General features: G+C 33.5%; 1 protein-coding gene across 4 annotated transcripts in view; it reads left to right on the top strand.

The window, feature by feature from the left end:
• Positions 1 to 12,683, top strand: part of ift80 (intraflagellar transport 80 homolog (Chlamydomonas)) — a 51,589-nt gene that overhangs the window by 28,315 nt on the left and 10,591 nt on the right. For all 4 annotated transcript variants that reach the window (XM_042338991.1, XM_042338990.1, XM_007888527.2 and 1 more), the window contains 5 exons: positions 3,953 to 4,132; positions 8,385 to 8,503; positions 8,827 to 8,901; positions 9,290 to 9,453; positions 9,965 to 10,029. In XM_042338991.1, the coding sequence (XP_042194925.1) occupies positions 3,953 to 4,132; positions 8,385 to 8,503; positions 8,827 to 8,901; positions 9,290 to 9,453; positions 9,965 to 10,029 (603 nt within the window). The remainder of the gene's footprint in view (positions 1 to 3,952; positions 4,133 to 8,384; positions 8,504 to 8,826; positions 8,902 to 9,289; positions 9,454 to 9,964; positions 10,030 to 12,683) is intronic.

The following is a 12,683-nucleotide window of genomic DNA, read 5'->3' as shown; positions in this document are numbered from 1 at the left end:
AGAAAATGATGCACTTTTTGTTTGATCTGTTTTGTACCTTAATGTTTCTTTTAGCAATATCATTTTTATATTTCTGTACACATGATGTGTTTGTTTTGGTGCCCTTCAATTCAGATCCAGGCTTGTAGTGTTTTTTGACTTTTTAAAAATATATATTAAACATTGTCAATCTTCATGGATTTCATAACATCATACTTAATTCTTTGTTTGCCATATAGCTAGGAAATGTTCAAGAGGAAACCACAATCAATACTCTAAATACTGTATACATGTCTCAAAGTGCTTCAGAGAATTTACTGTAAAAGGGTAGTGACTGCGTGTGTGTAAATATATTTATTATATATTCATACATAATATGAACTTCCCACATGTTATTCTTATTAATTTGTAACTAAGAGGAAGAGCACATAGTACTTGATCCAACTTATTTTAAAATAGCATATGTGCTCCTAATGGCCCTTGTGGATTTGATTAAATTTCCCATATCTTATGGCTGAGAATACCTTTGTGCATAATGTTTTGGGATTTCTTCCAAGGTCATTAATTTTCCTTCAAATAAAAATGTCAATGACAACCATGATATAAAAAAACCTGAAAGTATCTGTAGCTGCTAATTTTATTTTGCATTGTGCCAGTTTAACCTATTTTGCTGCTGTTTGGAACTAGGTATGCTAAAAGTCATTAAGATTGATTTTTCTGTTTAAAAAAAAGAAAAGATGATGCCTTCTAGCTCTGTATGAATCTCTCATAAACTATTTCTATTGTATTCATTTAATTAAGTATTAGGTAAATCTTGCAAATTATATCTTCTTTACAAATTGTATTAATTATGTTTATTATTGTGTTGTGTATTGCCAATGAATAGAAAGTGATGTAAACACTTTAAATTTTTCATGTCTGCACCTAGTATTAAACAAGATCAGAAAAAAATGTAAATAATTATTTCTGATGATTAAAGACAACTTTTCAAACCAAATTTAACTCGAAATCCTTTAATATAGTTTAGAAATGGAGTAGTACATTACTCAATACTAAGAGGTTTGGAAAATTGTGGTTGTGGCAAATAAAGTTTGGATTGTATAGCTGCAGTTTGCTCATTTCCAAGAATGACCTAAGAAAGTACTCCATGCCAAATTTTCAAAGTGCAATCTTCATATGAAACAATTTGAAGTAGGAACATGAACAATTTATGTTGTTGCCATAGTGATACAAATTCATGTCAACAACCTGATCTATTGCATGCAATTGTTAAGTAAATTCAAAGTTGTGGCAAAAAATACTAACCTAGCATCTTTATGATGAAGCTATTTAGGGCTCTTTTCAGGCATCCCATAAAATTGTTTGCAATAACAGTATCAATTTAATAATTATATAATTGTCATAGCATCACCTAATCGTGTAAAAGGGAACTTCAGACTTGAAGTCAGACATTCTTAATGGCAACTCTTCTAAAACGTTTTGGATCCCTGTTGCTGTTCTGCCAAGTGTTTGAAGAAGTGGGCTGTTTCATATTTCCTGTCTACTGTAAAAAAAAATACACTAAAAGCATTAGGTAAGCACTAATTCAACAATAAGTTCATTTTCCTAACTCTGAAATCATGTAAATGTACTTGTATAGGATCTAGTGTATAGTTTTGGCACAACTTTTTCCTGTCAGCATCTTGTCTTGAGATAGTAGCAAGCATTTATTGGAGGTGTGTTTTAAAAATAAAATTAAGGAAAATATAAGTATTTTGTTTACAGTGGCTCATGTTCAATTAAGATAGAATACAATTTCCGAAGATAGATGAAAGCAATGATTCTTCTATTTAAAATAACAAATGTAAACTGGTAATGCTATTTTGCCCATTATCGGATGAGCAACATAATTTTCCATGCTCCAGCTTCTCCTTATTTATTCTTTCTCTCTCACGCACACATCTATTATATTCCTGTCTTCACTTCTTCCACTACTGGGAGCACGTTATCTACATGTTGCCTCCTGCAGCATGAAAAAGTAACATTTTGCTGACTATCCAGTGTTCAGTGTTTTGGTCTGTGTTTTATGTTTTGTTTTTATGCACTGAGCTTTGACTTGATTGTCATGTCATTGATTTATGAACTTCACAGAAGTTCTCCTCTGGATCATAAATAAAACCTTGACCCTTCATTTGAAGCCTGTAATTTCATCTCTAGATTCAGATGATGAGTAGAAACTACTCAGGTTATGCTCTCACAGTTTATGGCATCACCTGAGCCGCTTGATGAAATAACTACCTTATAATCGCTTCCGAACACAATTTATCTCAATATTATCGCTTTTTTAACATAGCTGTTGCAGACATTTACAGATTAAACTTTCCAAATAATTGTTTTTAATCTTTTTAGTACTAAGTTTTACATTTAAATTAATATTATAAATCAATTCTTATTAAATAAGAATAAATATGGGAATGAGGATATGTAAATAAATTAGAAATTCTATCATGATTGCCTATTTACTTACCTAATAATATATACTACTGGTCAAAATTATTTCTTTCCCTTTCTTCTCCGTTCACTGCTAAAACTAGATGCTTGTTAATGTTTGGTTTAAATCTTGACATAATATAGTAACAGGTAAGTTTTAATATGATTATAAAATATCATATTTAAATGATGTTTAAAATGTATGTTCAAACTGCATTTTAGCCATTTGCTGCAATTTTAAACTTAGAGTACTCTTGAGGGTTAAGAATTAAGAATCATTTTGTGCTTTAAGAATGTATTATTTTATTGTAACCTATTGTCAGTGACTTTAACCATAAGAGTTCTTAGTTGGTTAACAATTTTGTTTTGATCCTGTATAAATAATGTTGCACACACTGAAAGAGTTAAGTTTTAATCTCTTAAACAGCCCAGTAGCTGCCAACCACCTGCATATATAAAATGCTGATTATCTTGGTCAAAGATCTTCAGATGGACGTCAGCTATGTTTGAAGAACACATGGAGGCCTACAGTAATGCAGACTACAGAAAAAAATTGTTTCATTCTCTCAGAGCCGCTTTTAAGATGGCCTTAAGGAACTCCATTTGTTCAATGTCCACCGACCTTCATCAGATGCAGAAATGTTCAGTTTGCCCATTAAAGAAGGTCAAAGATGATGACTATTGATTGCACAGCCACACTGCGCAACACAATGTTCTTTTGTATGAAGGTGCAAGGGAATACTTCGATTGTGATTGGATAATTTATGTGGTGAAGTTACTGAGTTAATTCCACGTAAAGATCTAAGTTGTTGAGAGTGATGTTACAGCAGCAGATGACAGATTAACAAAATACAATGTCATGACAGCCTTTCCTTCAACAACATTTAGTGTTTCTAAGATTTGGAAACGGCCATCATGGTTCCAATTTCCACAATGCATAATGGTACATTTTAGTATTGGTAAGCCTCTAATTGATTTTGGAAGCATTGTGTAGAATTTAGAAGAGTGGCCATAAGGAATGCTTAGCAAAGACAAAATTGGAGTTTGATATTCACGTCAGTTAAGTTATAGATTAATAATTAAAACTTGCTGATTGCTTAAGAATAGCTAAACAAATCAGTAGAAATTGATAATGCAAGATTACTATTTATTCAATCAGCATTAAATGAGCCCCAAATGTTATTCTAATTCTGAGCACAACTGGAGTTCTTAAATTCAAGGAGCCAAGCAAATTTGAAAATATAAGGTAAATATAGTAATTTTATATATAGTGTCAAATGTTTTGCAGAAAATTTTGCAGAAAGTTAGCACCTTTTTCCTCCAATCTTCCTCTCTTGCATTTACACCAGAAAGCACTGGACTACAGATTAGAACATGATGAATGAGTCTAGATTGCAGTATTTGCCACATCTGTAACGACACTTTCTAACTAATTTTTCCTCTTTTACAAACTTATTCTAAATAAAATGTAATGTGTTGGATGTTTTGCGTTTTTATATTACAGTGGTCCTATGCACTTGAAAAGCCAGACACAGGGAGTGTGTTCAATATTGCTTGGTCTGCAGATGGCACCCAGATAGCTGGAGCTTGTGGGAATGGCCATGTGATCTTTGCCCATATTGTAGAGCAGCGCTGGGAATGGAAGAACTTTGAAATCACATTAACTAAAAGAAGATCTATGCAGGTATTTTTCTTTGAAATCTACTCCAGATGGAACTGGAATATGAAGAGAATTTTTAAGAGACGCATGTTAACATTTAACCAAGTATAAGTTTTTTCCCAGGTGCTAGAATTTCAAGTCAAAAAATTCTGTTTGCACATTTCCAGTTTAAATATGTCGAGAGTAGGCCTTTTGTTATATTTTATGCAAACTATATAAGGTATTTGTCTGTGACTAAAGCTCTCCGAGATGTATTCTACTTGAAGGGCACTATATAAAATGCAAATGTTATTTAAAAGTAATGTTTAGATGAAATCTGCAGCATGTAAATCTACCACTCCCAGTTTCTGAACTTCATCATTGTTCTTGGAATCCAAGGAACTATATGTCATGTAGTCTTAAGAATTAAAATTTTAGTTTACTAAGATTTACAGTTTACTAAACTTTTAACAGCTGAGGAAACATTTATAAAATGTCATCACAAGTCAAAACTTTTTTTCTAAAATGCCCTTCAGGTTACAAGTTTCTCATTTCTCATACATACAACCATGACAATTGTCTCCCTGCTGTGATCCCGACTTTGGTATGAGAAGCTGTGTGCACTGTCGAGAACACTAAAAATAAACAAGGACATTTGGAGAAAAATATTACACGAGATGGTACATTTTAGTCACAAGATACTTTGATGCCTCCAGTAATTTCCCTGCAAATACCAAGAGCAGTGCCTCTCTCTTGTTGTCGCCAGCTGAGCCCGAGAGGATATTTTTCGCAACCGATGCCAAAGAAGGGCAGGCATTCCCATAGAACAGAAGAGACAATGCCCTGGCAATAACGTGCCTCTAAGCACTGTGTAAATAAAGTCTGTTCAAGCACATATTACTATATTTCTCATGTGGCCTGTAATTCCCATTTTCACAGTCTGACATGGTTTACTTTCTTTCATTGTAAAGTGAAAGAAAGAAAAGAATATTATCAAAGGGTGTGGGGGGGTGCGGAATACAAGCATCTATACTACAAGTAGAAGTTGCTATATTCCAATAATAGGCTTTATTGGAAAACCAAGAGTCTTTATAGCGTTTCTTTATAATAATGTTATCATTGCCCATAATAATTTATAGAGGAGTAATTATTCATTCTAGATTTCAAACCTAGATCTTAATTTGGATGTTTCTCAATACTCAATCTTGGTTCCTCTTTACTTGAAATTGATATGAATGATCTTTCACAAAGATAAGATCAACAATTGTGGAAAGTTTGTCATGGATGGCATTTTTGCCATGCAAGTGGTGAGCTTTAGTACTGTCAACCACAATATCATTTTCTAATTGCATTTTTGCAGTTTTCTGCTTTTTTTCCCCAACCGCCATTTGAGCACTCAAGCAGATCATGCTGACAAATTGGCAATGAGCAAGCTTCCAGTCAACAATATACCAGCAGGCCAATAATACCAGCTTTTTGTATGACTTGCTCTGCTCCTTTGGTGTTGCCATCTGTGGATAGAGAATTATAGAATGATATATATGCCTTCTGGAGAAGAACACAAGAACCTTGCGCAAGAACAATGATTTTTTTCCCCAAAATGATAGCATTCAGACATTTATGTTCTGAGGCACAGTACAGTAACTTTGTGATTGTTTTGAAGCATCGATGTAATATTTTGATTCAATGCACACGAAGAGCCAAGCTATTGTAGAGTTGTGGGTGAAAGCATGTCACAAATAAAGGTGTAGTTACCACACAGTCATCAATGAGAATCACTGGTCTTCAGTATTCCAGCTGCAGAAGAATGATCGCCACAGTGTAGATGGTCTACTCTGTGAACATTTAAAATTTATGCATACAGCTGGCAGAAAGAAAATATGCGTTTTGCATGGTAGTGCAAATTTGAGCAGTAAATCTGCTACCACTCACCTCAGAGAAAATCGCACCCCAGGGTACCGTATTATAAGTTACCAGATAAAATTGTAAACACATTTATGAAAATCAGGTTTAAAAAAAAAACTTACTGGTTAGTAACAAATCAAGTAAAGCTTAATTTCTAAACCAAATTTGCTGCACGGAAATAATCTACCACTCCCAGTTTCTGAAAATCATCATAACTTTTGGCAATTTATTATGGATCAGGTATGTTACACTATACCCAAATGACACCTTGTCACTTAATGAATCTATATTCAAGATTCAGGGTCAAATATCATTTCTAACAAATTGTTGCTAAAAAAAAAGGTGGTGCCTAGTCTTAGGACAGCTATTCAAATGTACAATTCTAATTTTCTTTTTTGCCACGTTTGAATATGTCAACATTGTCTGTCTGCATGTAACAAAAGCAATATTAACAGGTTTCAAATGTTACAGCAACTGAGAGCTTGAGTCATTGTGTAACAAGATCATTACAGTTCTGTTTGATTAATGTTCACCAAATTTGGTCGGGCTCCATGAGAGCACAGACACCAAATCCATCTGGCTGCTTTTACACGTAAGAGCAACCAATCTCTACTCCTTAGCTTCATAAATAACACATTAAAAGCAGTTTCTAATAATCCTTTATGAAACCAGATCCAGCAGCATAGAAAATGTGTATATCCATCAGAACAGCAGTAATTCAGGAACACATTTGCCCATTTTACTTTGTGGAGCTCCCTAAGGCTTGAGTTCAGATAGAGTTCTTCCACCACCTTTATAATACGATAATCAAACAATTCTTTTCACCTAAGTATCTCAAACTACCGATGCATACCTATTATTTCTAGCCTGTTTATCATTGTAATTTATGTTTTATTTGTAACACAATGTGCATTACGTGTATTAATTGTACAGTGTCTATTTTGGTGCTGCAGTCAGAGACTTCTGATAAATGACTATTTATCCCCAAGAGACTAACCTAGATAGAAATTTCCAACAAATAAATGGTAGTTTAGAACATTGGCCGTTCAACTATAGAGCAAGTGTTTAAGTCCACCTCAAAGAAGTTAAAGATCGGGCACATTCTAAGCATTATAAAGGTAATATGAAGGAATTATAACTTTGACCTAAGAGTACATCATGCTCCGGCTTTCATATTAATATATAGTATATGCTTATATACGATATCAAAAACTCACTCATATTCAGTAAATTCTAAGCCAATTACATTTGCTAATACAATTGTGGACAGAATGGAGTCAGGGCGAGGTGGAATTCTTCTTGCTACTAAATGCAATGACTTTGGTCGATATATACACTTATAAGCGTAAAATCCCATTCTATGGTCATATCATCAAAGTCATCAAAACAGCAAGAGGAATTTCTCACCTAGCATTTTTAAAATTTTGTATGTAGTCTCATATATCAGTTATGGTACAGATTATGTGAAAAAAAGTTTGTTTTCAGCCACAGATCTGGAATAGCTTATTTGGAATTCTTTAAAATAATCTATTTCTAATTGATTACTAAGTATTTGTAGACACAGAAAAAAAAACTGTGAGAGAGTTAAACAGGTTGATGTGGTGTACTACGTATAGATTTACTTCTGTTGGAAGCTTTGATTGAAGTGATAAATTCCTGGATAGTTGTTGGCATCGATTATTCTTTGATTCTTGAAATGTGTCCCATCTTTTTAAGGTGCTCGAACTAATTATCAAATTACTGAGCTTTTCATGATGAAGTTAAACTTAATGTTTTATCATTTGCTTCAGTAATTGGAGTGTTTGCTGTATTTGGTTGCTTTTATGGTGAAGGAAATTTTTACTACTTTATGAAAACTTTTCACACTTTATGCAAGTATTGCTGATATGCTACTTTGAAATTATAGTTGTGGCTAACTGCAGTTCACGGTGATTTACTTAATCAAAACATGGGGAAAGAAAATGTAATAAATTAAGGGGCACCGTAGGTCTGGATGGAAGTTCTTTCCAGACCATTTAAATTAGATTGTTAACATGAATTATTTAGTATTTACTGGTAGTTCAAATTATTTTAGAAGCAAATGCTTTGTTTATAAAGTTACAGTAACAAGGCTTAACCTCTGCTGGTTCTTCTTGAACCGAGCACAAAACATTTATGCTGAAAAGAGTCATTATATTGAGGTCCTTCTTTCCCAGAATTCCGACAATTTTTGGAGTGAGCAACCAAACAAAACACCCGTGTTCCTCGCGGAAAACAAATTAGCCTGAACGAAATCTGTGCTGATTGGAACTGCCCAATCATCCTTAATTTTGAAGCACTTCACATGGCTCCTTATTTGGTTGTGATAAAAGTCCCCAATATATATATATATTTTTTTGGGTTTACATAACAGGTGCGGAATGTGCTAAATGATGCGTTAGATGTCCTAGAATTCCGTGACCGAGTGATAAAGGCCTCTCTGTCTCACGGGCATTTGGTGGTTGTAACCTCGTTACAGTGTTACGTATACAGGTTGGCAAAATATTTTCTCCAGAATACGAGTGCTAGCCTTCGGCAAAACTGTTTTCAAATGTCTCTTAACTGACCTCTCAGAGTAAATCGAAATTTCATGTTCAATGAAAAGAAAAGTCAAAAGGTGCATTAAAATACATTTTGTAGCGCTCCATATACAGTGATACTTTTTGTACTTTTGATTTAGTTTTCTTAAGCAATAACACGTTCAACAAAACCCAATAAGAACCTAATATTCTATTAGGTGTTTTAGGACTTGATGTGACTTTACACATCTGTGCATTTATGTAATACATGTTATTCATTCACTGTTTTTGTTTCAGTACAAAGAACTGGAATACTCCATTGGTATTTGACCTTAAAGAAGGTACAGTTAGTTTAATTCTACAGGCAGAAAGGTGAGAAATCTGTATTAATTGCTGAATGCTTAGTGTAACCAGAACACAGAAGAATGCAAAGCAAATTGGGAATGTGAATAGAGACTTGTTCTGAAATAAAAATCAGCATGAAAACCAAATTTCTTGTAAATTTGGATCACAGTGAACTTTTATATACAAAATAAACTGTAGTCCAGTTTTATGAATTTATTCACACTTGCTGTTTATTTTCTTAAAAACATATCAAAATATAGTTACCATAAAATGTTTACTGAAAAAATGATCCAAAATATTTCATGCCAAATTCAAACTATGTTAAGAAACGTAGAATGTTTTTCTTTAGATTTTCCAATGATTGTTGTTTTGTAAGATTAGAGCTGCACATAGTATAGTTTCTTTATTTTTATAGGCACTTTCTGCTGGTTGACGGAGCAGGGATTTATTTATATTCGTATGAGGGCCGCCTGATTTCTTCTCCCAAGTTTCCAGGGATGAGAACTGATATACTGAGTTCACAAACCATCTCCCTCAGCAATGATACAGTTGCCATAAGAGATAAGGCTGATGATAAAGGTAAGGCAGAACAACTCTGAATTTGGTACAGAAATATTTTTGGGTAGTATGAATTTTAAAATGATTCAGTTAAAATATATAGTATTTTTAGACACTTTTCCCTGTTGTAACTGTCTTGCCTATACAGTAATCGGATTTACAGTTAATGGTAGGGGAATATATTGCAAGCTGCACTTTATTTGTAAAATTATCTATGATCATTTGTAAATGAGAAATTTTGGAAGTGTTTTGTGCTGATGGGATGATTTAAACTCTTATTTCACTTGTAAGTTCGATTTTGAAAGGTTATTTTTTTTTCTCCCTAACTGTTGAATAACATCTGTTAAGTACAATGTCATTTGAGGTAAGTTTAGCCTTAGCAGCACAGCAGATTTATTTTTTTGTGATGCCTTTTGATGTGTTGAATAAAATGAGTATTCCATCCTTACTTATTATATGATTTGTTATCATTAGACTACATATGTAACTAATAGATTTCATTACAATTTGATTATCTTACATTTTGTTGCAGTGATGTATCTGATTGATGCACTGTCTGGAAAATCTCTTGGTGATGGAAAACCTCTTATACATAAGGTATGTAGTATAACTTGTGTTGGGATAATTGTAAATGGATTGTGCAAATATTACATTTCATTTCTTTCATTGAAACTAATAATTTAATTGTGTTTTTACATAGGTTCAAAATATCATCTTTTAATTATTTTTACCATTGTGTCATAAGTTGATTATGTAAGTGACACTTGATTATGCAATTGTTCACAAAGACAAAATGGCTGTCTAGTGGAGCATCACATTGGAGGTGAAAAATAAAAATGTGAACATATTGAAATCGCTTTACGTGATGCTTGCAGAACCATTATTACATTATTTATAATATATTTTATCCTGGTCTCTATTGGTGTCAATGCTAGAAGGTAGAACTTGAGAAATGCAGAGTCCTTGGATTCCTTTCTTTTCCCTCTTTCTGTACCTCTGTACCACTGCTCTGCGCAATTGGCTGCCGTGTCTTGCCCACAAAATATACAGTCAATTCACTTTACAATGTAATCTGTAAAGCGATTTGAGATGTCTACAAGACGTGAATGGGATCAGCCACATTTCAGTACACAAACACTAAAACCTTAGCTCCATTTTGGCCAAATGTTAATGCATGGTAGAGAGAATCCATATGTACAGTAGAATTCTTTGTTTTATAAGAGCACTAAAACAATTTAACAGGACACATCATGGAGTAACACATAGTTCATTTCTATTGCAAAATAAAATTGTCTGTGTCATAACCTACTTTAAACATTACTTTTCTTCTGAAGTAAGATGATTACTTAATGATGTACAATTATGCAAGTCATCCCAGATTTTTTTTTAAATGGCAGTGTAACGGTTGATTAGACTCTTAGTACTATATCATACATAGTGGTTCAGAAAAACAGGTTTTAGGAAACAGTTTGGAACTGGTCCTGTTGCAATCACTACATGCTCCCCAGCCATGTATCATGTTTCAGATAAATGCAACGATCAATCTTTGAGACCATCCCCCAGAGTTTGTACTTCGTTACCCCAAAGGGCTTAACACAGCCACTTAAATGGCTGTAGAGCCAAGGTTTTTTTGGATCACTTTATGTAAAAGGAGATGATTTTAAAATCCCAATTGTAAAATTTGGAAAGGACTTCCAAGATGAGATGTGTAAGAAAAATGTCGCACAAATTATAGCAAAANTAAAGGGAGCAGATTGTACTTAATAGTGCAAATTATACTCGTGGTACTGATATCATACTAGTCCAATTTTCGGAGTGGTGGAAGCAGACAATCGAATTATGCTTACTGTTGAATTGAGGAAAAGCAGAACTCAGTGCGTACCTATTAGTCCATTGACATTGAACTGCCCATGTCGTGCTTAAAGTCAAAACAAAACAGTACTTCATCAGCTCTTTTTTAATGTTAAACTTAAAATTGAATCATAAATTCTGCTTTTTATTTTTTTTGAGTACAACCTTAAAATATCAGGCTTAAAATATGAGCATGTTATTTACTGCTACGATTGCACATAATTTTGTCAGAATTTAGGTTTTCCTTCGGAGTAAAAATATATTTTTTGTGTGTGCAAAATGGTAATTAGTATTTTAAAGTATTGTGGACTCCTGTCTATCTTGTATGGTAATTTGTTGCAATTCACTGCAGTAAGACCCTGAGCTCATCACTCCTTTCCCTTAGGCTGTAACACTACCCCTGTTCTGTTTCCAATCTGCCTCCTGTTTAAACTTGAGTAGTATTAAATCAGAACCTCTGACAGTAACAGTAACATTCTTTCATGTGTGTGAACAACAAATGAAAGTGAACAGCCACACTTATTACTGCAGACATGCTTCCTCAACCAGCTGACGGGCTGTTCTGACAAAAAAAGACAAGAAAATGACTTAACAAAAAGGACTATGGAACTTTTTAAAATGATAAAATCCTGTTTTCTTTAGCCTCATTTAAGTTGTGTAGAAAGATAGTGACCTTTCCTGTATGTGTTACTAATCAATTTGTGACGTGTGACAGTTGTTGGCAGCGGAATATAAGCTTCAAACTATACTGCAGCAGCAAGTTAGAGCCTTATGGAAAAATTGTGTATTTTGCAAAAAAAGAAGTTATTTTAAACACCTGTTTATCTTCTTTTTGGAGTTAAATCCCAGTTGGAAAAATATTTCCTTTGATTGGTTGAAAATTGTCAGCAAAGATGATTGTTTTCGGAGGAGAAGATCAAGAAATCGAAGACTGACGTGTTGAAGTCATAGATGTGATTGACTCAACATTTCACAAACTTTTCTGACATCAAACTCAGATGTCAGAAAAGTTGAAATAACTGGTAGCCAACTGCAGAACTGATAGCCTAATCCAGTACAGACTGTAATGTGCCCCAAAGAATAATTACATTTCAAACATGTTCTGTTCTTCCTTTTTTTCTATTCTATATTCCTATTATCTTTCTTTACTATTTTATTTTTTATTCAGAATTTTTTTTTTACTTTTGGGTTCTGAATAATAATCCTATCTGGTCAGCTATCCTCTACTGGATCCATGTAAACAATATTCAATCATTCACTAACATAATAGTTCTAAAAGCCATTCAGCAGAAGGATCATTAAAGTTGCACTTGGTTGCACAAGGCCAACATTATAAACTTTAAAGAAGCCAAATGAAATAAGTCGTTAGTGATACAGTGAGCTAAGTATTATGCAAAAAT

This window comes from Callorhinchus milii, unplaced genomic scaffold (assembly GCF_018977255.1).
Source record: "Callorhinchus milii isolate IMCB2004 unplaced genomic scaffold, IMCB_Cmil_1.0 Scaffold11, whole genome shotgun sequence".
Lineage (NCBI taxonomy): Eukaryota > Metazoa > Chordata > Chondrichthyes > Chimaeriformes > Callorhinchidae > Callorhinchus > Callorhinchus milii.
Note: the sequence above shows the minus strand (reverse complement) of the source record. Positions and strands in the feature narration are given on the sequence as shown.